This window comes from Anas acuta, chromosome 13, assembly GCF_963932015.1.
Source record: "Anas acuta chromosome 13, bAnaAcu1.1, whole genome shotgun sequence".
Lineage (NCBI taxonomy): Eukaryota > Metazoa > Chordata > Aves > Anseriformes > Anatidae > Anas > Anas acuta.
Genome location: NC_088991.1, coordinates 1777341 through 1803667, shown reverse-complemented (window position 1 = coordinate 1803667; position 26327 = coordinate 1777341). Strand labels below are relative to the sequence as shown.

The following is a 26327-nucleotide window of genomic DNA, read 5'->3' as shown; positions in this document are numbered from 1 at the left end:
TGAGGCCTAGATGAAACACTGAAAGTGTTGCTTTTCAGAAAAAAAATATATACCCTTGAAATCCCAAGGAAATGTGTGTGATGTACTTCTTGAGAGCAATATCAAAGAAATAGGAGTTGCAGAGCACAGGGAGTTATTGCAGTTAGGGGCTTTGAATTGGCTTAAATCTTTGCTTTTAAGCTTTTTCTTTTTCTTTTTTTTTTTTCCTAAATATCTCCTTAAAAGTAACACTTTAATGAGAGGGAAAATGTTTTACTGACACTGAACTCTACCAGTGGTGTAGATCTGTCCAACCTTACTCTGTGTGGGAGCATAAATCCTTTGTGTACCAGGCACCTCTGTGGCCAGACCCCCTTGCAGCTGTGACTATTAGGGTTTCTGGTTTGGTTTGTTTGTTTTTTTTGTGTGTTTTGTTTGGTTGGGTTGTTTTTTGGGTGTTGTTTGTGTTTTTCTTTTTGAGGCAGCTAGAAAATCGGATAAGCATTTACTCCAAACACCATCTATCATTTCATCTCTTTGTGTGTTTGACCACCTTTAGCCAAATAGCTGTTTCATTGAGTGGAGCAGGTGCAAAATATGGTCCCTAGGGCAGGCAAAAACACCCTGGTGCTTTCCCAGATGCCAAGCCCAGCCTCAGGCTGTGAGAAGCAGCACCAGCCTCACAGAACACAGCAGCATGGAGCCTGCACAGATCCCGTCCCCGCTCCCGGGACCTCAGCCAGGCCCTCCTTCATGGACTCTGGCCCCTCCAAAACCAACTTGCCTTATGCATTTTTTTTAAACTTCCTAGCTTGCACATTTTTGTCTACTTAGATCAGACCAGACTGCTGTATTCATTTAGTTAATTTGCTAATAACAAAGTACTGCAAAAGTCCCACTTGGCAGAAAGAGGTGTGGGCAGTGATCATATAGAAGTGTCCTGATTTTTATTAACTAGATCATTCAGAAGAGTAAAATGAAGGTAGCAAACTCTTAAAACCTAGTTTATTTGTTGAAGTTTAAAATAAATCTGTGGCTTTATATTTTTGAATCATGGAATTTGGGTTTTTGAATGATGGATGATGATGTTCATTCTTTGCCCTTGAAGCAGGGACCATGCTTTGCTCAGACCATTTGCAGCTCTGAGTGTGCTTGGCACTCATCAGATAACTGTTATTATTAACAGTGCACAGATGTATTGGCAATTGCTTTAAGGAAGGCAGGCCAGCTGGAAAGAGCATGAAAGAACTTATTAAAGACGCATTCCAGTGTGAGTTAGAAGATGAAAAGGAAAAGAAATTATGGTTTATCTGTGTAATTAAAGGCATGCTATACAGAGGAAAACAAGCAGAAGCATACATAGTATCTGCACTATTTTTGAAGCCAAACTACTTTAGCTGGCTGAGAGATTTAAGAGAACCAGTAAAGCCAAAATTTTTACCTTCCTTTTGTCCTTTAGATGCCCATTTCCAAATATAAATGGGCAGGTGCATTTGTATTATTTATGTTAAAAGAAGATTAAGGTTGTAGGGACGAGCACCTTGAAACTAGGACACAGCAGAATTAGCATTGCTTATGCAGTCCGTGTGTTGGCCAAGCAATCTGTTTCTATTACGTTTCTGCGTGAGCAGATTGCATGAGTAGAGCGGGCAGCTCCGGCCGTGGTCAGCCGCATGCTGGGGGCAGTGGCAAGCTCTGCACCTCACACAGCTGTGCACAGATGCCCATGGGGCACGAAGAAGGTGGCAGCCACCACACCAGTGACATGCACCACCTGCGGACAGCTCCCAGAGCCCCTCAGGGACACGCCTCCTCCCCACATAGCCAGTCTTCATCCAAGGGGTGTTTGCCATGCAAATCCCTCTGGCTTGCTCTTAGCATCCCGCCCAGCCAGCTAGCTCCTAATGAAGCCACATTGCATTGCCGTCTCTCCGATTTCCTATTGTCAATGGTGCTGATTTTAATTGGTTTGCATTTTTCAGCTCATCAAGAAGGATAATTAAAATAAAATCTGCTCTCTGTCATAGCGACGCTAGCTGGGTATTTTAATCTGAAGAATGGTGAAGGCAGGATTTACTTCCCATGAAATGTTTGCAGGCTGGCTGTTAAGCATTGCATTATTCAAAACACATTAAATTGTCCTGAATGAGGAGGAAACGTGTCTTGATCATCAAGCTGATGGACATTAACAGTCTTCTGCCACAAGTTTGTTAAATTTGAGCTAGATTTAGCTACTGCATGTTTCATTCCCATTCTGCGAGGAAGGCTGTGGACAGGAAACTGGCAAGGAGTAGGAGGCATAAATTCAAGATAAACACAGCCTGGGCTGAAAGCCTTATATAAATCCTTGGGATTTCTGGACTGGAGAGCAATACGGTAAGTGTTACTGCCTTCTATCGACCAAGGAGGGAAGTTTAACTGGTAGTGCCAGATAGGGACACCTTGGAGCCTTGAGGTGGCTTTAACAACTAAGGGTGGTTTAAATCGTACTGGAGGGGAGGTGGGAGAGGGGGAAGTAATGCATTTCTCAGCATTTCCACAGTCACAAAACCTGTGTGCTGATCTAGAGGCTGTTAGCAATGGCTCAGTCTCAAAAAACAGGACAAATTTAAAAAAATATGTACATGGCACACAAGCAGTTAATCAGCAATTACTTCAGCTCATTGCTAATATTTGTGTTTGCCATCTTTTAGGAGAATGGGAAACTGAATTTTGAAAGTTTGATTATTACATAAGAAAGGCTTTTGTTACTGCTATTTATATCCCTCATGCGAGCACCACTGTAAGAGGCCATTAGAGCTGTTCTTGCTTCCTGTATCATAAACCTTACACTGCTGCTGTGAAAAGCAGGCTCCTGCTTTGCTGGGAACATTTAATAAGCAAGCAGCAGTGTTTCCTAACTGTGAGTGAGCACAAAAAACATTGCTGAGGAGATGTGTGGAAAGGAGAGGATGCTTCTGCAGCTGTTGGCCAGGGCTGAGCATCGTCCCCTTGGCTGGGTGGCAGAGCAATATGTGTGAAGGCAAACCCACCTCAGGAAGGCAACCACAGCATTTTTTTCATTGTGACAGAAATTAGTGAAAGAAATGCTTGAAATGTGTCCCCCCTCCCAAGCCCTTCCATGGTTTTGTAGTGCCCAGGTGGTTTTGCTGATGCAGCAGCCCCAGGTGACACCACGCATCCCCGGTGTCCACGTTGCTCTTCATTTCCCCCCTTTCCTGTCTCCCAGAGATCAAAAATTGCCGTGTATGAGAAAATGTGGTCGTACATGAAGTCAGCTGAGCCCTCCGTGTTCACCAAAACCACAGCGGATGGGGTGGCGAGGGTACGCAAGTCGAAGGGGAAGTTCGCCTTCCTGCTGGAGTCGACGATGAACGAGTACATCGAGCAGCGCAAGCCCTGCGACACCATGAAAGTCGGCGGGAACCTGGATTCCAAGGGCTATGGTGTAGCCACCCCCAAAGGCTCAGCATTAAGGTGGGTGGAATAATATAACAATATCCATGTTGTTATAGTATTCCACCTACCCTGATGTATTGTGTTGTCATTTTCTTTCTTGTGGATTTTGAGGTAACTTTTAAAGTTTAAAAATCTTCAATATTCCATGGAGTTAAATAAGACGGTAAATTACGGTTTTGTTTATTTAATGCATCCATTTTTTTTAGTGTTCTCTTCGTGTTGTCCTTTCTGATTGTTTGTTGCTGTTTTAATTTTACAGTTCGATGGCTTTTTCAATTTAAATGGTAAAAGCCGAGTTAACCTGTCATATGTGACAAATGTTAGCTGCATGATGTGGTGTTCTTGTTACTTTTTTTCTCAAAGACGATTTCCCCATCCCGCACACTTCAGTTTTGAGCAAATGTTATCCTCCATGCCACCTTCCAATATTTAACCCTGTATTTGCTGTACAAACATTTTTATAGCTCCACGTTCTGTGAAATTTTAGCCAATTTGTCCTCTTGTGCTCCTTTTTTTATACGTTACGATTTCCTAAGCATTTGTGCATTTTTCTTACAAGTTATGTTTTATCGTTTCAAGAAATGCTGTTAACCTGGCAGTATTAAAACTGAATGAGCAAGGCCTCTTGGACAAATTGAAAAACAAATGGTGGTACGACAAAGGAGAGTGCGGCAGCGGGGGAGGTGACTCCAAGGTCAGCCTCAATGTCACCACAATCGGGTACCTTAGTGGAGAGTAATCGGCAAGGCTGTTATTGTACTCGCCAAGGAAAAAAAAACACAGATCAAAACCATCAGAATAATTGTGGTGGGAAAAAAAAAAAAAAAAAAAAGCCATTTGCTTGCCCAGTAGCTCTTGCAAAGAAACCATGTTGTTTATCGTTGGCAGCAGTTTTGGTCAAGCTTGGAAACCTCATTGAACTAACAGAAAGAAGCTCTGTGTCAGTGGGACCTGCGCAGCCAGCACTTGTGGCTGCTCAAGGAGATGCGATTGCACCCATCTGTTATGTCAAATCCTGAGGATGAGGCTTTGGGACCTCCTCTGTGACTTAGCTGTGGGTTAGAAGCATTGCTGAGAGGCTTTGTGTGTTGGAAGGGGCTCCCTTCCCCTGGACTCTTCTGGAGACAGGTCCTCAGAGAGCCCAACCTGGGATTTGGTGGCAAGACTGGTGCCAGTGGGTTCTGTGGCTGAAGTATGGTCTCCAGAGCTGGGCTGTGTGCCATAGCTCAGGGAAGGACAAGGTGGCTGCTAGATCATGTGCAGTCTGCGGTCACTCAGCACTGATCACAGTAGTGGCATTAGCTAGAGCAGGCTGGATATTATCAGTCCTCTTGGGTACAGGAATTATCAATGAATTTAATTTCAACTATGGAATGCTGGAAGTTAAGCAGTGATGGTGGTCACCCATTAATGGTAAAATACTGGCAATAACAGCAATGTGTAAGGAGTTAGCACTTACAGTGGGTGAAGCTGAAACAAGAGATGTTGTTTGCAGCAATGCAGTGTATTAAAATGATGCAGTAAAGTAGAAATTCATCTTAAGGAAAGGTTTGGGTAGTTTTGCTTAGAGTTACCTTTTATATGACAACTGCCACAGTACACAGGAACAATACACTTGCATTTGCTGTGGTTTTCAAGCATGGTTTAAAACCCCAGCTCCGGTGGCACCACTGACAACACCGCTATTGCCTTTTGTGGCAGAGGGTCCCCTGCTGCACCCAGCAGCCGTGCCGGAGTCATGCTCCTGAAATTGATTTAAGATCTTGCCCGTTGCAGAAGCTGAGTGCACTTTAGTACTGCCAGCCCTACCCTGTAGAGCTAACAGGCAATTTCAGGTGAAGAGAAGCTGTAGCTAGGACAGGTTGGACTTTCTTGCTCACCTTGGTACAGGAATTACTAAGGAATTTAATTTCAAATACATTGTTATACTGAAAAGTACTGAGATTAGTTTTCACAGTGACACTCTTACAGCTAGTAAATCCAGTTCCTTAAGGAACAGTAACTTCTGATCCCCCTTATAAAAATGCTTCAGCTTTGGTCCAAGATCAATAAGAATAGTATTTTCAGTAAACTGCAGTTTCAGACAATTACTGCAAATTACTGCTGTGTTCTATTAATAAGAGTTGCTTACAGTTGGTTCCTTTGAAGTTACTCAGCTCCTCATCTCTGATATTAGCAAAAGGAAGGAAAAAATCTCCCATTCAGGCTTGTTCAGTGCCTGCTGTTGCAGTGCTCAGCAGCAGCCTGCAGATGAGTACGAGCTCTTACATGTTTTTTAGCTCTGCAGCTCATCCTTCATGCAACGTGTTTATATAATGTTATACTTGCTGGTATATTAAATGTTTAATATTCTCCTGGGATCCAGCACTGCGTTGTCTAATACCACCTCCATGAAAGCAAACCCTTTGTACCAAGCAGCGTCAATGAACTTCATTGCTGCAAGTTCATTGAATTAAAAGCAGTCAACTAACGCTTACAGCCCTGAGGAAACTGAGAAGGATTTTGAAAACGGTCAAAATTAGGAAAGGGTCATCCTTCTGCTTCTGCTTGTGCTGAAAGTCCTTTGAAAAAGAGTAATACCACCTATCAGCAAGCTCTCGCCCTGCTCAGTAGATGCTGGGAGAGGTACACCAGGACAGAGTGCCCAGCAAGGACAGAAGAGTGAACATGAAGGGCAGGCAGGGAAGGGGTTAGTTGTTATTTCTAGCAATGGCATATATCAAAGGGCTTTTTTATGTCAAAATGGCTTTTCCTTTGAGGCAGCGTTCTGTAGGCACTCAATCCTGCAGGCTCAAGCTGTGCAGCACTTGGACAGACAGGCAGACAGACATATGGATGCCTTCCCGGCAGATCACACTGATGTCCTCAGCCATCGCAGTGTCATGGCCATGCCATCCTCAAGCCCTTCCATCCACCCTGCTCCTCTCCCTTCCATCCTCCCTCCAGATCCTGCACTGATCTCATCCCATCCACACAGCTAATTGCTCATACCAGCGTGGCTTTATGAGTAGAGAATTCCATGCAAATTGCTTCAGGGCTGTTCTTTTTTCCCTTTTCCCTGGGAGAAGGCTATACCTGGGGGAACTGAGTGAAGGAGATGGCACCTGGGGGACCAAGTCGCTGCTCGGTGGGTGCACGTCATGGGGAGGTGATGCAGAGGGTCCATTGCTTGCTCAGGGCAGCTCTCTCTACCGACTGAGCTGACAGAGCCCCTCTCTCAGCTTAGCCAGTAGAGGCCCAGACTTGGGGAATAGCTGCCCTGAATTGGCAATCAGCCCTGCCTGCTTCCTGCAAACGAACTGCATGCAGAAATGAATGGTGGTACCAGCATCTTAAGCAGAGCTATGAAGCCAGGGGTAAGTATGCCACCTGTTGGCCTGTGCCAGTGCCCACCAACAAAGCATGAAGGACCCCGGTCCCTCTGTGTGTCCTCCCTGAGCTTTGGTGTGCAGCTCACCTGTGTCAGGGCATCAATAATGCCAAGCTGTATTTGTGAGTTCTCTTCTTGCTGCTACATGTTCATGGCCACTGGAAGATTCACCAGTGACTTGAAATTTCAGAAGGATTTTGAGGCTTACGGTAGGAATTGGAGAAGGTATTGAATGGCCTTTCAGAAAGTTTCTAAACCTACTCCATGACAGGAACTGTGTAAGGTTAGTCCTATGAGCATCCAAAACTCCTGTGGCCACTTGTAATTGAAGACTAAAGAGACTGAGCTAGTTCTCAGATGACAGTTCAGTGCCATCACGATGTGCCAGCTCAGGCGGGCACAGCAGGCATGGGGCTGCCCCGCAGCATCCGGGCTTCCCTCTGTCAGTGCTGGGTCTTGCTTAAAACCAAAGGGAACCATGCTCCATCCATATGTGACGTTAATACGTGTAGAGTGACTTCGCTGACACAGGCATCCTGGTACATGCATCAAAATTTGCCCATTTTTCTCTCTTAAATGAGCATGAATTTAGTTATTTAGTTTCATCCATTGGCTTCATAGCACAATTACACTGTATTCACAATCTCTTATAGGTGTCACCTGAGTTTGATATTGTGAGAGAATGCAGAATAGCAGTTATTATTAAAAAAAAATAAAAGTAAAAAAATATTCCAGGAAATACGTTACAGCTTATTACCAGTTTGGAAACTAATTATTTTGTTTATTATACAATCCTATCATCTCAGAGCTGAGTGACGGCTGAATAGGAATTTAACAAGAAATAGAAAAAATGAGATGTAGACAGCAGGATGAGTGACTTTAGGGAAACTAATTATTCAGTTGCATAGGAACAATTTTCTGCTAAGATTAATTGCTACATTTCTGCTGTTGATACATTTCTTGTATTCTCGTACCTTCACAGGAACACTGAATGACAGCCAACACAGGAGGAAATTGTTGGAATGTAGCATTTTACCAACTTCACGTGGCAGGGGCCCTTGCTAATTATTTGACTTAATTTCTCTAACGTATTCTTTTTTAGGTTGATATCTCTTTTGGAAGGCATCAGTGAAATGATACATGATGCAATACCACTACATTTTTTGGCTGTTTCTTTTTAATCAGAGGATGACTTTTCCAGAGAGCTAGTTGAATTCTGTCCTCTGAGCCACACATCATAAAGCATCGCATTTCTGAGTCCTTCCGAGATGAGAGCAGGGCCATTAGCAGATGGGATTCATTTCCCCCATTTCTCAATGGTATTTTGCTTTGATACATTTGCGGTACAGCAGTTAGCATTTGTGGCATAATTTTTTAAGTGGCATATTTTTAGAAGAAATCTGTTAGGCATCAATTTAGATGATACCTAACATCTAAAGAGCACCACCGCCAAACGTGTAGTGCTTTATAGAGAACATCTGGGGAAATGGCGGGCTTAAAAAGATGCAGCAGAGTTTATTTGACCAATTTGTTTGAAATTATGTTCATCGGCATGAATTTACTTGTTACTCGTTCTATAGGCCTGGGTTATGATCTGGAAAAAATAAAATGGCTGGTCAGAGCCAATGGTAGTAGCACAGAGCTAATTCATGCTCAGACCTAGGAAAGTAATAGGAAATTATTGTATTGTGCAAATGAGTGACAAAGCAAAATAATAGTTTAAAAAGCGAAATAATGCTTTCAAAGGAAGGCATTGAAATATGTGTTCAATTGACAGCTATTATTTCATAGCAAATTAGCAAATAAAACTGTGTATGTTTTGTACCAATAATGAAGTCTTAACACTTTAAGAGCTCAGTGGAGCATCTCATTTAGAGCACTGCCAAGAAGGGCAGACAGCCTGCCTTGGTTTGCAGAAATGTCTGTCCTTTGAGGATGGTTTTGGGAGGATGCAATTAGGAGACTCAGGACAAGGACTAAGGACAAGCAGGTTTCCCAGGCTAGGAAGGGGCTAGTGGAGTCAAGGCTGGCATCTAAGGATTAGGAACTGCTTCGTTTTGCTTGTGTAACTTTGGTGTAGCTGCCATGGGGACTTGCTTTGCTCCCTTGACATGGAAGTGTGCTTGTGCGGTGCTGACTGCAGCAGAGCAACTGCACGTCCTGCCTTCACGGCCGTAGGAAACCTTAGTGAAAGGCTTGTGATTCATGCCTTCATTTTGATAATGCCTGTGATGCTTAAGAGTTATTTTCCATAAATTGCTTGCATGAGTCATTTATCCTGCACTGTAAGCATCAGGATCAGAGGAGCTGAGGCTTGGTTCCCTGGGACTGCAGAAAGGACAAGGGAAAACCAGCAACCTCTCCAAGGTGGAGAACAGGGCCCCTGCCCTGAGCATCTGTATGGGTTTCCAGGCTCGCCTGTTTCCTCTCCATTGTTAATGACTGTCATATAAAATACAAAGGGAAAAATAAATGCCTTTCTTTTTCTTCTTCAAAGTAATTCTAACCTTACAGCACTGAGCTCAGATGGACACAGGCACTTGTGCGCTCACCAGCGCTGTAATCGTGCTTGGGACATGTCTGGTTTGCACCAGCGACGAGGCTGTTCGGTGAGGGCCTTGTGGGCTTCCGACTGTGCAGCACCTGCCCACAGTCGCCTGAGGAGCTGAGAGCAGGAGCTGCAGAAGAGGCCGTCACAGGAGGAAAATAGATCATAGAAGACGGGGGGAAAAGTGGATATGTCTAGCAAGAGAAAGAGAAGGTGAGGGGATAGCCTGCACTCAAGGTAAGTTGAGCCTCTTGCTTTTATCACCCAGGCTAGGAAGGATCCAGGTAAACCCAGGAAGGGCCCACAATGCTGTTGGAGGCACTGTGGGCCAGAGCGTGACCTTAAGCATCTGCCATCCTGCTGCTGAGCCCTCCTGGGCTGCTGCGCCACCTGCCCTCGCCGCAGCCCTATCTCAAGTCTCAGGCACTGCTACAAATGAACTACAATGACTTGTTACAGCTTGCATTTCCTAATCCAATATGCATGTATTATTGCATTAGCACTTGGCACTTCTATTAAATTATGATCCTGTTAGTACAGACTTTAATTTGTTTGAGCTACATTTATGAAATGTATAAATATACTTTCCTAGAGACAGTGGCTGCTGTACACAGACTGCAAACTATCCGCAAAGCATGGAGGAACCTGCGGTCACAGGCGGTGACACATCTGGCTCTGCACAGGTCTGTTCAGCATATGTGTAGGTGGTGTGATGGCACCATGCGTCTGTGCTCGTCTTCCATGTTGCAGCAAATACAGCACCAGCTAAAACCTGTTTTTAAAATGCACACCTAGTTCCTGCAAGGAAATCCCTACAGGATTCCACAAGGATGCAGTGGGTGCTCTGACCTTCCTCTAAAAAAGCAAGAAACAAACTGTCCCAGGCTCAAGGGTGCCTGTTCAGTAGGAGGAGTCCTCGCAGGCTGCTGCACCATGTAAATACGATAGAACATGGCACTGCCTGTGTTCACCTCCTGGCTCTGCTGCTGGCAGTAGGACATCATAAAAAATGTTAAAAATTCATTTACATCTTAATGCAAGAGTCTTGTCATCCCATGACACCATTCAATACACAAAACAGGCAAAACATGCGGCAATCTCCCTGAACCTCCCAAGTCAGCAACAGCCATGGCTGAGCCTGCAGCCAGCGCCTGCAGCAAGGGGAACTGCATCTGGTTGTGCCGTTGAGAGAAAAAGTGAGAAAAAAACCTTCTGTTGGAGGATTTAATGCCGTGATTGATGCCTCTGAGTGCAACACCAGCCATCAGCATGTGGTGTATTTCTTTAGTGGCTTGGGGATGTATGGGGCTCAGGGTGCCTAGTTTTAGTCTCCTGATATTGAAGGCTCTCCGTCTTTGCAAACGAGATGGCTTTCACTTCTACCCCTTCCTCTGCCCACCCGCAGAGCATTCCAATTCCTAGCATGTTACATGTTTGCACACCTGCGACTGCTGGTTAACACAGGGCAGAAAGAAGTGACAAAGGTCAGAAATGGTCGCAGAGTGCAACCAAGTGTTCATTTCTTTAAAAAAAAAAAAAAAAAAAAAAAAGCCTGCTGCTGTTTCTGTGAATATGAAATGCTCAGTATGAAATACAGAAGACCATTCCTTGAAGCAAAAGGTAATAAAGAGGAATAGCAAGTGACTGTATTTCAGGGCTCTGTTTACGCCTGCTTCAAGTACCATGCAACTATAGTCTTTAAACACATACAGCGAGTTTTAATGATGAGTCCATTTCCATCCTAAATCTTCCCTGTCCCTGACAAACAGGTGCAAAGCAAGACACAAAGCTGTGGCAAAGAGACTTCACTAAATTGGTGAATTATGACAGGCCATATCTTGAGAGAGATCTGATCTAGGAAAGAGCAGAACTCTTGGGCAATACATTCACCCTCCAGCTTTCTATCTAGTCAGAAATTATTTCAGAAATAAGATCTGACAAAAAGTCCATTCAATAGTTACAGATCAGGTTGGGATTTATAGAGCTTGGGGGGATAAAGTCCCGTATTTGATTTAGACAGGTCTTTAACCTCAAGCAATGCCCTCTGGAGAATAGTGCTGGATTTGGTATCTCTTCCTGGATTGTTTCTATCTTTATATTTTAATGATGCCAAGGTGGTTGTTAGTTAGATCAGTTTGGTGCCCTGTCAAGTCGAGCAGAGAGCTGGGGCTTGACGTCTGCTCTCACCAGTGCCCTTCTTTGTGATGTGCAGGAGCTGCCAGGCATGGTGTATGGGGCAGGGGCACTGGCTGCTCCCCTTGGGACGGTCCTGGGGTCATTAGGTTCCCAAACAAGATCTCGGGGCAGCTGTCTGGGTCTTGCCCTGTCCCCGTCAGCTATTTGTTGCTTGGGTCATGTGAGAGGCAGAACTTATCACATCTCTGCAACCAGCTTCACCCCGTGTCCCCCGATGTGAGTGAAGATTTGCCAGTGACACCAACAAGAACAATTAATTCAGTGTTTTCAGTGGTTCTGCCCCAAAGGGTTTTAAGAAGCTTTCTGACTTAAGCACTTTGCTTGTTTGCTTGCACCTTATTCTGCTTCCCTTTCCTCTGTCATTATGAGATGGATTTTAGAAACCCAAATGTTCAATGTCTAAACTCTTTGATGTTACAGCTCAGTTGGCTGGGTTGTGTTGACATCAGCAACTCTGGTGATGCCTCAGCCAGCAAGGACAGCTGTGGTCATAAGAAACAAGAGAAAAAAATCATGCTGCAGGAAGTAGTGCTCTAACTATGTCAAATTCCTAAATTAAAGAGATTAGTTAAGAATAACAGGGATTAAAAATAAAACCAGTGGGGGAAAAAAAAAAAAACTTTATAATGTACTCATGGAGACCTGATGCAACGTTGGGCTTTTGCCTACTTAATGTCGCTGAGATTTGCACAGGAGGTGAAGGCCCTTTACAAGGCTGTGGCTCACAGTCTGCCTTCATGTTGCTCAGCAAGGCTTGCACATTAGTGCCAAGCGAGGATGCCATTCTTCGTTAATCTCTCAGTCTTCAGAGGGACAGATTTGCCAGAAGCCTCCTGTGGCTTCTTGTTGCTCTGAGCCCACAGATCAGCCATAAATCTGGCCTAGCCAGATATTAAACCAGATTTACAACCAGCGTGGTGTGACACAGCCGGAGCCCAGAGGTGCCCTTGGCTCTGTGATGTTGCCTACCCTAACGCACCCCAAACAGCCAATGCCAGGGTAGACAAACAGTTTTTCTACAAATGCCACATCCCTGATGTGCATGTGTGCTTCCAGAGGACTTCTCCACCCAGAGGTATTTGGCATCTAATACACTGCTGGAAGGAAAAAAATAAAAAATAAAAAGGCTTTCTATCGACTCTTCAGGACTTCACGTTGTAGGAGATGTGGTTCTGAGAACACCAGGAAGTTGTGTCTTTGGCCCTTCAGCTAGGGGACAGGCTCCTTCTGGTGGCCATGTGTACCATACATTTGGAGCCAGCGTCCATCTGCCTTGTGAGGAGGATCCCATCGCCGCTGCTCCCAAATTTCTCATCCTCAGCACTGAGCTAATGCTCTGTCCTCATGTCAGACAGCAGATGTCCTGCCCAGGTGGGCACAGGGGATGCAGCCCTGAACACAAATAATCTGAGAAACATCAGAAACTGGCTGCTGATGGGACCGAGGAATCCCTTATTGAGTGCCATTAGTTGTTGTGCTTCTTCTTTACAGCTTCCTTTTTCTGAATGATTGGGTGTGAAAATCCTGAATTAATTCTGAGCAACGTTTCATCAGGTTTGGGGGGAGCAGAGTGCTGTCTGCAGTGTTCATTTGCTATCCTTGGCAATGATCATTTTGGGGTATAACATTTATATTACATCCATTAGAACATAGAATGGAATATGAATTATCCAAAGCTGTTCCAGTCACCACTTAAATCTTTACTGATTGCAAGTAATAAACATAACTACAGTGTTACAGAGAGTTTATGCTACTCAGACACCGGTTACATGCAGCTGACAAAAGCCTAGGGGTTAGTGGGTGAGATTTTCCTGTCCCAAAGTGACTTTTGCTCCTGAAGCTGCTGAATGCTCAGCAGCTCTTCCTTCACACTTCAGTGTCTGAGGGCCAAGCCAAGCACGAGGGCACAGTGCTGCAAACATCAGTATGTCCCAGTTTCTTCCTGGAAAATGTACTTTCCTAGCAAGGCTGGCACCGGAGATGCTCTTCTCGCCAATTAACAGCACTTCTGCCAAGAACCTGCTTGGCCTCTCCTGCACAGGTTATTCAGTGACACGGGCTGCTCACAGCTCAAAATATTAGTAAGTAGTGGGAATTGGTCACAAACAGCACAAATGTGACAGCTTTGGCAGGTATACGAGGACCTTCAGCCTGCTGTGGCCTCCTGAAGCCTATAGAAGCTGGAGCAATGGTTTTGCATATGAACTCTGGTTTTGTGTATCTGCTTTATAGAGGTGCAGGTGGAATCATGAAAATGAGCCCAAAAGGTCATTAATCAGATTTAAAACCTGTTATGATTTATAATTCGTGAGGCACATGAGTTATACCTGCTAACATCTGGGACTGATAAAGAACTGTTTCTTTGGTGATTAATTTACTCTTCTACTTCAAACTCATTCAAGCCAGAAAGAAAAATCATCATGCCACAGCCTTTCTTAGCAGAATAAAAATTACAGCAACTAACATGAAATGTTGTTGAGCTGCTGCAGCAAAAGGAGGCCAGGCGAGAAATCCCTCAGACAGGGTGACAGTGTCATGAAGAGAAGGAATGAGAGAGCCAGATGGGTTCTGTATCAAAGTGTTCCCTCTTTTCTGTATTGATGGCAAGGATGGAAAATAATCAGATAATGAAAGAGAAAAGCAATAGAAGCTCTGCACATTGCACATAGCAGCTCTTTCTTCTTAGGGATTATCTCACATGTAAGCAGGGGGAACATCCTCAGCCTGGAAGCAATGCTGTATCTTGTGGAAGATCACCTTCGTGACAAGGAAGTGCCATAGCAATTCCTACATTGAGAGGAAGAAGAAGTCAGGATTTTTAAACTGAACCAAAAGCCTGGGGGACCTGGTTCTGGTGTGGGATTTCAATGAGTGAAAGCTCGGCGCCTCTCAAAAATCACACCGTCAGCATTGTCCCATCTACTGAGCAAGCAGCAGCAACTGGCACCTCTTGTTCGCTGGCCGTAAGGGATGGATGCCCACACTGACAGCACCCAAGTGGGGTCTTCTAACCAAGAAGAGAGAAACCAAGCTGCTGAAACACCAGTGAACAACCTCTCTGTCCCAGGTGTCAAACAATGTTTGTAGCACACTAATAAAGTGAAGGCTGTGAGAACTGCTAGGCACCAATCTTCTTAATGGCATGCCTCCCTTAAATAAATCAGCCATAGCAAATGGCTTAATTTGCCATTGGGGGCAATATTAGTCAGTATTAGGGTATTGGTACCATTTCCCTTGACTCAAGTCTTCCAGTCCTATGTAAACATCAGCCACCAAAATCTCAGTGGCGTTTTGTGAAGATGCCCAACACACCCAACCTCACGTGGTTACACCAGGATCAGACAAATCTAGGTTAAAATAACAAACAACAGAACAAAAAGTCATTCGGTTATGGTGAGGAGGAAAACCACAGCAAGTCTGTGCCCCAGGGCACTGTCCTGTACCACAGGACCGCCACTGGCCTTATCCCATTCACCGCATCTCACCTTGCTGGGAGTATGAAGCACAGCAAGAGCACAAGATCTCAACACCTTAACATTTCACTGTGATAAAAGCAACCAAACTAATCAGGAGCTGTTCTCGAAATCACACAGGGGAAGATGAAAAAGAATCCCATCATAAATTAAAGGCAGAGGAAAAGCAGCCAAAGCCACCAGGGAAAAGGCTAAGGACCTCACTGAGCAACCCATATAGCCCCTGATCAGAAATCTAATTTTAAAAAGAAGCTGGAAAGTGCAAAATTATCTCAGGAAAAAGATGAAGAAATGTCAGTCTTTTGAGAGATAGACCCAGGAACAGAACAAAGGATCCCCAGAGCCGCTGGTGGGGTGGCCAGGGGGTCAGCAACTGGGATGAAGCCATCCCACAGGTCACAGGCAACTCTCTGGTCCATAAAAAAGCCCTCAAACAAACAGTGCCAGGGCAAGCTCTGAAAAGTCACCTTTCTGCAGCAAGCACGGAAAAAAACCTCCCTTGCCTTCAGTACCAGGACATTGGTCCAGCAAGAAGCACCTCATGCTCTGTGACACCCAAATTTGCTCCTTGTCCAGCACCCAGGGATGGGCTGTTGGCTCAGGGGGGTGCTCAGTGTCCCCGGCCCCAGGGTGCTGGAGCCCAGGTTGCCTGCCCACCTGCTATACCATAGGCAAATTCCCCTCTCTTTAGTTACGATAGTTTACCTTTTTTTTTTTCTTTTTTTTTTTCTTTTTTTTGGCAGTTGCGTGTGCACAATTAACTGCAATCTTGGCTTTTAAAAAAATAATAAAGCGCCCTAATTAGTATGTTAAGCCTCCTCATTTCCCAGTACTGTATAATGTTGTGAAAGCTAATCTATAATGTATTGGATGTTATGCAAATTCTCCATGCTCCGTAAGGGGTTTATAAAGGCATGCAAATTAAAAATAGTGTTTGGAATAGGACTGGGGGAAGGGAGCATTTGCACGATAAAATATGCAGAGAGCATGAAAGGTGTTTATAACCTTCTCCCTATTGTTTCTGTATTCTCAGCTGCACAATGCTTTTTCAAAGCGGAGAGATGTATTGCATAAAATCTCTCCAAACTGGATAGTTTTTAAGTGAAATTTAAAATTAGAGCTGTTCTCTCAGCAATCATCCACGCTGCTCTTTCTGCTGGGGCTCACAGCAGGTGCCTAAAGGGGCTGGGCTCTCCCTGGCTGCACATGATGCCTGGACCTTGTGCTCATCCCAGCCAGGTCAGGGGGCTCCTGGGAGGGCTTGGCTGGGACCCAGCCAGTCCCTGTCAGCGCAAACCCGGTGCCAATCCCAAAAGGTGGCACGGCATCGGCGAGGTTACAGACCAATGGCCCACCCTGGACATGCAAACCCAGCACTTTGACATTCACAAAGGTGTTTCATACAGGTCTGCACATCCTGATTTTCTGCTGCAGCTCCCCAGGGTGCCAGCTGTGTTTGGGATTCTTGGGGCCTGGCGGCTCAAACCCACACACTGCTGTCTGCTGGGGCTTCACTCTCTGTTAGTGCCACAGGGGTGTCCTGCTGGACCAGAGCCGCTACCAGCCACAAAGCTACTGCCAATGCCTGGTGCTGTGCAAAAGTGGGGATTTGGCCTTGCTTTGTTTCTCCTACCTTCATTTAACAGTGAGTGCCGATTACTCAAAGCGATATGGGCAGGACCTGGTAATATAGTGTTGCTCTAGCATTAACTTAAGGGGATGATCCAGTTGCCTGCAGTGTAAATACTTTGTGGCCAGGAACCCTGCTTTATCGCTTTGTATAGTTTTAAAGTAGTTTAAAGCTTGAATAACATAAAATAACATAATATAATGTTATTTATGTTATTTCCCACGTGAAGAACTCCTGTAAACCTTGCAGTATTGAAACTCAGTGAACAAGGCATCTTAGACAAGCTGAAAAACAAATGGTGGTACGATAAGGGTGAATGTGGAGCCAAGGACTCCGGAAGTAAGGTCAGTCGCTGAAGGTCTTTTCGTACTGATTAGAAATCACATTTTGACCCACTGTTTGTGTATACAAAGAATGACTTTCAAAAGATGCTATTTACATTTTGAAGGCTGAAAGAAAAGAATAGAATATATATATATATATATATACTGTTTCTGAATATGACAGCATTTTTCTTTCATGCAATAACAAACTTAAGTTGTAAGTATGTTTTTCTATTTAGTATTTTGCTGGACACACATGGAAGGAGAATCCCCCAAAGCCCTCAAAGCTGCTATCTTCATTTGAATTTCCAAGTTCCACCACAGCCAGTGTGTATTATTCAGACCAGCATCTTTTTTTTTTTTTAATTATTATTTTTTGTTTGATTGAATGCCCCCACATTTTGTTGCAAAATTGTAAATTAGATCCTATACAAGCCAGTTAGGAAAACAGTCACATGCTTGTTAGGGGTGGAAAGTAACAGGGCAGACCTGTTACTCCAGCATGGGCGGCAGTGGCTGCATCAACCACACTGGATTTGCAGCAAACATTTATTTATGCTGCTAAGTTAAAAGAAAACAGAGTTTTGTTTTGTTTTTTTCTATACTGAAAGAGGCATTGAGCATAAAAACACCGATGTGCTGTGCTTGTTGTTGGAGTAAAGGATGTTTTCAAAGGCACCTATAGGATTTCTCTTGCTGAAATCAGTTGCAACCGAGTGCCTAGCTCCCTGGTGCCTTTGAAAGCACTCACTGTAACAATTCCCACAGAAAATGCTTCTGATTTAAAGTCTCCTCCTTGTATCAGGCACCATTTCAAGTTCCAGCCCAGCCAGCAATGAAACACATTGCTGTCAGCTGGGCTGGAAGCTGCCTGGGGCACAGCCTCGCACCTGTTGCATGAGATAAAGCTACAATCCCAGGAAGTCTGAGCATAGCCGCTGCAGCAGCAAACCAGATAATTGTAAGGGGGTACACATGAGCAGTATTTTCAGAGCTCATAGCAGGCTGGTTGCTAAAACTGCATGCATCTAAACTGCCTGTGAAATGCACAGACACTTAACAAGGTAGACCCTCTTTTATTCTGAGTGCATGAAGTTTGGATGCTCCTGGAGATAGTCATAGTAGGCATCTGCAGTAAGCCCAGGCAGAGTGGGGCTGGCAGCAGCAAGGAGGCTCACCCAAGGAGGCTCACCTTGCCCCAGCTCAGATAAGAACCACTAATACCCTTTTCTGTGGCAGCAAAAGGATTGAACTTCTATTTAAGCTCATTGCAAAATCCCATTTTTAAAACCAAAATCTTTCTCCCCCATCTGTCACGTCCTTCAAGGATGCAAACCCCAAGCAGTACGTTTTGTTCAGCTGGTCGCTGCAGGTGCTGGGTTAGCTTAGGGCTCTCCAGCTGGACCTTAACCTAGCTGACCATCTTCCTAAGGCTGATTTTTATTTTTTTAAAACCTGTTGGAAAAAAGGTAGAAAAGTATAGCAGCATCTCATTAATTTTATCCACATTCACCAAAGCCAGGTGTCCAGTGGCTTGTTTTTTTTTTCTGGTTTTAGTTTTATAAAGTGAGAACCTGCTACTTTATGTAGCCCAGTCTGCCTGTTAGAGTGTCCTGAAGGTGCCATGGCCACTAGTGGTGCCCAGCTGTAGGCAACTTTTCTGTGGGACAGCAGAGGCCTGGGGAAGTCAATGGCAAAAATCTTATCGACTTCCACACGGCCAAGATTTCGCACAGCAAACAGTTGCTGGATGGAGCAGCCCCTGCTGCCGGCCCTGCTCCATGGGGCCAGTGGCACCGACGAGCGGGTCACACAATGTGACCGCCGTGGGTAAGGCTGTCGGGTCATGTGGGGGTTTGGGGAATCTGAACTCCGGATCAGAAAGTGTGTATGTGTGGTCATTGTGGCTAGGACTGAGTGAAAAGTAACCTGTCTTCTGTCTGCCTTTTTCTCACAGCAAAACTAATGGTGTGGTTCGTTTCTCTTAGGACAAGACCAGTGCTCTGAGCCTGAGCAATGTGGCCGGGGTTTTCTATATTCTTGTTGGAGGCCTTGGGCTTGCCATGATGGTGGCTTTAATCGAGTTTTGTTACAAGTCTCGGGCAGAGTCCAAGCGAATGAAACTCACCAAGAACACCCAAAACTTTAAACCTGCTCCCGCCACCAATACCCAGAATTACGCTACGTACAGAGAAGGCTACAACGTGTATGGCACAGAAAGCGTGAAAATCTAGGGGTACGAGTACAGTTCAGTCAACTAAAAATCTTTTTTTTTTCTTTATGCTTTAACTTCTGTGTGTTCTTTTGTTGTATGCACTAGAGGGCTGCTGTAAATGGTCTTTAAAAATGCAGACCAGTGGCAGTATCTTTTCCATGGTGTGGGCTATTGGCGATTTAAAGTTCTCCCCTGCACAGAAGCAGGCTTGTCACCAGCCTGCATTACCAACGGCGATGGTGGGGTCATGCTGCAGTGAGGACTCCTCTCCCAGTAGTCTGCTATTCCAGCAGCTCACTGAATCCAAATATTTTGTTAATTAAAAAAAAACAAAATCAACTTTGTTAATTTAAAAACAATCCAAAATTCACACCTCTTTTTCTTGAGACCTCTTCCCCATTATTTTTAAAAGCCATACTCAGATCAGGTAAGCGCTTTTAGAAATCATGATATGTAAAGCATGCAAAGCAGAACTGAATTGTTAGAGGTGGCTGTGACACCCTCACTAGCGCCACAAAGCACACAGGCTGCATCCTGCTTCTGCCTGGCTACCAGGGAGCTGGTTTGGAGGCTCATTTTCAATACATATTATATATACCAGCTGCCTACAGGCTGCATGGGGCTTGGAGGCTGCTGCCAAGCAGGCCGTGGGCACCCAGGGGAGAAAGGTCCTGGGAACACCCCAGCAGCACAACATCTCATCTGGGCCACAAGCGAAGGAGCGGAACAAGTTGTTCCAGCCTCACTGGACATTATTAAAGCTCGGTGCCGCTCATGCTGCCTCCTTTCCTGTGCAGGTTGGTTCGTTACCTTCCAATGAAAGGCTCCCTTTCAGAGGAGAAAAATGAAATCTCATTGTTTTTATTACAGATCCTCGCTCTGACAGCACACAGGAGGAGAAGCAGCAGAGAATGTGGCTACTTCACGGATTCAGACCACCTGAGCCAGTCAGTCGTACTCTAGCCAAGGTGTCAGGCATGACACACATTGATGATGGTGCAATGAACTTTTAACAGGAAAAACTGATTTTTTTCCTTCAGTGCCTTATGGAAGATTCTGAGACTCACAACAATGCAAACCATCACTGAAATATTCTTGCTTTGCTTGAAAGAAAAAAAAAAAAAAAAAAAAAAAACAGAAAAAAAAGGGAGAGAAGAGGAAGAGGGAAGAGGGAAGAGAGAAGAGAAGAGAAGAGAAGAGAAGAGAAGAGAAGAGAAGAGAAGAGAAGAGAAGAGAAGAGAAGAGAAGAGAAGAGAAGAGAAGAGAAGAGAAGAGAAGAGAAGAGAAGAGAAGAGAAGAGAAGAGAAGAGAAGAGAAGAGAAGAGAAGAGAAGAGAAGAGAAGAGAAGAGAAGAGAAGAGAAGAGAAGAGAAGAGAAGAGAAGAGAAGAGAAGAGAAGAGAAGAGAAGAGAAGAAGAGAGGAAAGGAAAGGAAAGGAAAGGAAAGGAAAGGAAAGGAAAGGAAAGGAAAGGAAAGGAAAGGAAAGGAAAGGAAAGGAAAGGAAAGGAAAGGAAAGGAAAGGAAAGGAAAGGAAAGGAAAGGAAAGGAAAGGAAAGGAAAGGAAAGGAAAGGAAAGGAAAGGAAAGGAAAGGAAAGGAAAGGAAAGGAAAGGAAAGGAAAGGAAAAAAAGAAAAAAGAAAAGGAAAAGACTGGTAATAAGACATTAGTATGTGGACAAAAAAAAAATCTTGTAAAAAAAAAATCAGTGCAACAAAAGCCATTCTTTGATACCACTGCACAGTAACTGAACTCATGTCCTGAAAGCAAACCACAGCCAGTGCCATCAGCCACATCAAATTCTGAAACTCTTCCTGACGCCCAGCCTCAGATCCTGCTGTGCATGCACGGCCTGGCCTGGCACTGCTTCCTGGGCTGATGGCAAGGTGGTTGAAGTATTTACTTACCGGTGGTGTGATTGATAGTTTATTTTTTCAAGCCACTTTAAACTCTCCAGCTAATTTGAGCAATTCTGTATATCAGTGAATAACACCTGAAGAAAAGAATATGTGCATTAAAAACAATTAAGGTCACTGACTGTGAATCTGTAAATCCAAAAGAAAGTAATCTGTGGAACTGCATGTCTTGCTTCCAGATCAGTAAATTAATTTTCTTGACAAGGTAGCTAAGTGCAGGCAGAAAATATTGTATTACTTATAATTTATTTTTTTTTCTATCATCAGGCATACCTACAGGTGCTTTATTAAAATGACATTGGTGGCTTTAAAAAAAAAAAAAAAAAAAAAAAAAAGCTACGTGCTGTTTAGTTTCAGATCATATATCTCTTTTCTTGCTGTGCATTTGCATTTTAATTCTATGTTTAATATCAAGCAATGAAGCAAGAGAAGCACAGGTTAGTTTTTCTCAAGCCTGCTTCTGCTTCACACCAATTTTCTCAAAACTAGCACTGTGCTCAGCTAATGCTTCTCAACAGTTGTCATTTTAAAACCGAAGTACGGTAAAAAGGTAGTAACTCCGATTAGAGCCGCAGTTCCCAAGTATTATTCAGCAACCTAAGATGACTACTGCTAGCATTGGTAGATTATAGCAGCTCCTGCCAGCTCTGGCTCCGTGGCTGCTGGCGGGAGGATGCTCCCATTCCCTCCTGCAGTCCAGCGCATGCTGCAGGGCTGGCTGGTACCCACCTCCATCCCACAGGCAGCTGCAGCAGCCTTTCAGCCTCAACCCTCTGTCTGGAAACTGCATAATGTCATCTTTAAAAATAATTAAAAAAAAAAAAAAGACCAAAAAAAAAAAACACCTTTAAACATATTGTCAATCATATGGGAAATAGTCAATGAAATATCTGCATACTAATTACCTCTAATACGACAATATGTATTTTCTGTAGTTTACTGTAGGGTTTTGTTTCATCAGTAACATACTATGAAAAAGAATCTCATTTAAACCAGTCTGACCCTTAGGTGTTTAGTTTGCTGATGATAAAGTTGAACTTTTAATAGGATTTAAAAGGAAAAAAAAAATACTATATGGGCAAAGTCTTGTTAAAAATAAGTATTTCCAACAAAATGTAATATAAAATCATTTTAAAAGCTCATCAGAGAATAATTTATTGTTCAAGTTTTTAACAAGCTATTGAACAAAAAAGATGTTTGGTTTTGTTTTGTTTTGTTTTATGAAACTGTGACTTTTTTCAACTTCTGAATGCAATCACGTTCCCAGCAAGGGATAACCGAAGCTGTGCAGTTATAAGTTGCATTTAAAACAAACATTTTTCTTAAAAGCTGTATAAAAATGTATGTTTATCAAATCAATTTTTAAAGAGTGGAGACTTCAGACCAGTGAAAGGAGTTTGGTAAATGGTTCAATATTTTTTAACCTTGCATGTAAAGCTAAAACAAAATGTGTTAATTGCTTACAAATCCCAGCTACCAACTTCAAGCTATCGGAAGTTCAGCAGTAGTCTCACAATGACCTGGTTTGATATATTCTTTTCCTTTGTTTTGCTTTGGGGTTTCTCGTCTTTTTCTTTTCTTTTCTTTTCTTTTCTTTTCTTTTCTTTTCTTTTCTTTTCTTTTCTTTTCTTTTCTTTTCTTTTCTTTTCTTTTCTTTTCTTTTCTTTTCTTTTCTCTTTTTTTTTTTTTTCTTTGTGTGTGTGTGTGTGTGTATATGTGTGTAATTTAAGTTCCTATTTTTGGTTGTTGAAACTGCACTTCAGTGAGCAGAAAAATTGCCAAGCAAACTAATGGCTGTAAAAGCATAAACTGCATGTGTGGACATCAATTACTGAGCCTCATTTTAATGAGGTGTTGTACAAAGAGTTTTAATACATTTTGTAAATAAAACTGTAAAGAAAAGAAAGAGCTGGCTGATGTTTTCCCCCAAGGAGAGCTGCTGTCTGCCTATGGGCACCACTGTGGCCAGGCAAGTCTGTCTCTTTTTTTATTTAGGACCAACAATTATTTTGTTTAGGGAAAAGCTTTGGGGCACGATGCTTCTGGGAAATAAGAATGTGGGGGTTGGCACCCTAAAAACAAGCTGTTTTTTCTTGGTGTCATTCTGGCAGAGTGCAACAGGCAGCAGGCATGGAGGGTGGGAGCACGGGAAGGGGCAGATCCGGGCCAGCAGTGATGAACCAAACCAACAGTGGCACCAACCAGCCTGTGTTCCCTGCAGCAGGCCCAGGGTAATGCTGCTGGGGGGGACTCCATCAGAGTCCCCAACAGCTCCCACATGGCTCAGCCTTGAGGTTGAGCAAAAACCCATGGGGATGGCTGGGAGTGGCAGGCCAAGGAAAGGGGGAAAAAAAATCAAGGTACATCCCAACATCCCATGTGGGTAGTGCTGCTTCAGAGCTAGTAAGCTCGGGGCAAGGGGGATGGGACCAAAAAAAAATCCACACCTAATTCATGTAGCTTGTATGCTGGGGATGTGGCACTTGTAGATGAGACACAGACTGAGCCCCTCCGCGCACTGCATGGTCAACGTGCAGCAGTGGGGATGGAGTCTGGGGTGGGGGCAGGCTGGTGCCCCAGCCTGTATAATGGCCGCACCGCATTCCTCCAGCACCCCTCTGCTAGGCCTCACCACTACAAACCCCACAGTGCTATAAAGGTGCACAGCTGCCTTGCCGCGGGTGGGTGCAGAGCACTGCAACTTGTTTTTTTTAAAGTTATTGTTTGTGTTTATTAAAATAATAATGCATGATTATTAAAATAAAATTACAAAAATTATTTGGTATTCATATTCATCATCTCAGTCTGGAAAATTGAGTCTATTTTGCAGGCAGCAATACATAAACAAGCTCTGGGTAATGATAGATCTTTTTAATTAAACTAAGGAATTTAAGTACAGAGATAATATTTTCATAGATACTATAAATTTCAAAGCACTATTAATTGAGAACATGACACAGCCACAACCACTACAGGGGAAAAATCACCCACAGCTGCTACCACACCCGGCCCGGGGGTGGCTGCAGCCACATTTTGCCATGCACTGGTGACACACACCACAGTGGGACCCCTCCAACAACCAAAATCCAACACCAACATTGCATTTTCATTAAACACCACTAGAGTGCAGGATTTCAGGATGACAGGATGAACTTGGAGCCGGTGGCCTAGCTGTGCAGCCATTTCTGAAGTTAGGCCTGGAGGGGTAAAGGGGCCAGGGCAGGAGACCTGAGGTGCAGGGAGCATGGCTGCCAGCTGAGGTAAGGGGCTGCGGCAGTGGGGACACCCACAGTGACCCAAGGCCAAGTTGTAGCAACTGCTGAGGCTGGAAATACAGCTGTGCGATGAGACAGCTGAGCTGTGGCACCAGGCCTGCCCCAGGAAACAACTGACATTTGCTTTGCTGCAGGGTCAGGTTTTACCTCATTCTGGTTTCCTCACAGGAGTGAGGAGCTGAAGTCAGCAGTGCTAACCAAAAAAAAGGCCAAAGGGAAAAAGCTCTAAGAAAGGCCCAGAAAACAGAAGACACAGCAGGGGGCAGTGAGGCCTGCACTTGCACCTGTGGCCTCAAAAGCAGGCCCAGGTAGGGTACATAAAACTTTTAAACATGTGATACAAACCCCAGACACAGTGCTGGTAATGACTGGTGCAGTAGGTAATGTTCAGCATATAAATAAAGTAATTGACCAATTAACAAGCACGCAGACAATGGTTGGTATGCTGTAAACAGTAGAAAAATGTATGATACAAAGCAAGGATTTGATTACACAGCCACTGCCTGCTCTCTGCTCACCAGCAGTGACAGGTTTGGATTCAAGGCCCCAAGCACAAGTGAGGGACAGTGGCCAGGTCCCTGCCACCACATCACAAACACTGAGGAAGCTGAGAGGCTTTGCCTGCACATGGTCACTCTAGTTGTTTGGAGCAACACTGACATTCAGTGGCCACCCAGGCTGGGAAGCACCACTCACAAGGCCAGGTAGCCCCCAAAGGAGCTGGGAGGAGCTGGGGTTCCTCACCCAGCTCATAGCCCAAGGGGGGCAGCTCCCTGGGGAGTGAGGCCTTAGGGCAGGGGGAGCTGTCCTGATCAAGCTCTCAGCACCCTTCCACCAAGTCACTGCACCCACCCTGCCTCAACAACACAGACCAGGACTGAAGCTGGAAGGGCGAGGTGAGTGTTGTGTAAATGCTGGGATCGTATTTTAATGTCATGCAAAGCTCTTCAGCAAATATTGGTTTTGAATTCCAAATATGGGCTGAGCAGGCTAATTACCAAAAACCTACAAAATTAATGAGCTGAGACAAATAAATATAAATGGTATTTATTTAATATTCTCCTGCCCTTTAAACAAGGGAAGTTTGCTATCTTCAGCAAAATGGCTTATTATAAAGTAGCTGAAGCTGTGACCTCTCACAGACACCATGGATTACACAGTGCAATTAGAATATTACATCAGACCTGCCACGCTGAAACTGGGCTTTAACAACTTTTTCCTCAGGTTTTCTCTAGCTACAATGTAGGGTGCGCCACTCAGGAAGCGCAGTGGTTCCCATCCCTTTTAGGTGCTGCTGTCCTGTTGTCCTTAGCACCCAAGGGCAGGTTCAGTGTTGTTGTCCCACAGCCTTCACTGCCACTGCTATCAGAATGTACCAGAGGTGGCAAGATAAACATTGGCTGCTTGAAGTATAAATAACTGTTCCAATTCATTTTTAAGTGCCTGAGCTTACAGGCAGCCTCCTGTTTTTCCTGAAGACCACAGTACACTCAGACCCTGGTGTCACCTCTCTCCACAGCCTTAATCCCATTTCTGTGCAACAAGCTCCCCACAGCAGCTGGTACATCCCCAGCTGGTGTCATTTACACAACCAGCAGGCCAAATCCTGACCCTGTTTGCATTTGTGCACATCCCAAGGAGTGGAGTGACAGCAATGGAAGTATTTCATTTCATATCACCCTAATGAGTCAATTAAAAGTGCCTATTTAGTTCTGTTACTCTCTTTTTTAATAATTCCTCCTCACCTCTAATTAGCCCAGTAATCCTTACCTGGTTCCCTTTCCCATGTGCTTGTGTCTTTGCTTGTGTCTTCTGTGCACAAGGGACAAGGATTCATAGTCTTTCCGATTCATTTGGAAATAACCTCTAGTTAATAAGGACAATTCTAACCACTAAATTTTAACTGATGATATCTATAAGCACTGCAATTTCTTAATCTTTGCTTTC

The 26327-nt window shown here is 44.2% G+C and overlaps 1 protein-coding gene across 7 annotated transcripts in view; it reads left to right on the top strand.

Moving 5' to 3' along the window:
- Positions 1-21469, top strand: part of GRIA3 (glutamate ionotropic receptor AMPA type subunit 3) — a 148105-nt gene extending 126636 nt beyond the window's left edge. For 2 of the 7 annotated variants that reach the window (XM_068696822.1, XM_068696825.1), the window contains 4 exons: positions 3209-3456; positions 16885-16999; positions 18967-19214; positions 20064-21469. In XM_068696822.1, the coding sequence (XP_068552923.1) occupies positions 3209-3456; positions 16885-16999; positions 18967-19212 (609 nt within the window). In that variant the 3' untranslated portion in view covers positions 19213-19214; positions 20064-21469. Of the gene's footprint in view, positions 1-3208; positions 3457-4017; positions 4133-16884; positions 19215-20063 lie in introns of those variants that run through there. The other 5 variants (XM_068696823.1, XM_068696826.1, XR_011100979.1 and 2 more) reach the window with 4 other exon arrangements.
- Positions 21470-26327: the final 4858 nt, after the last annotated feature.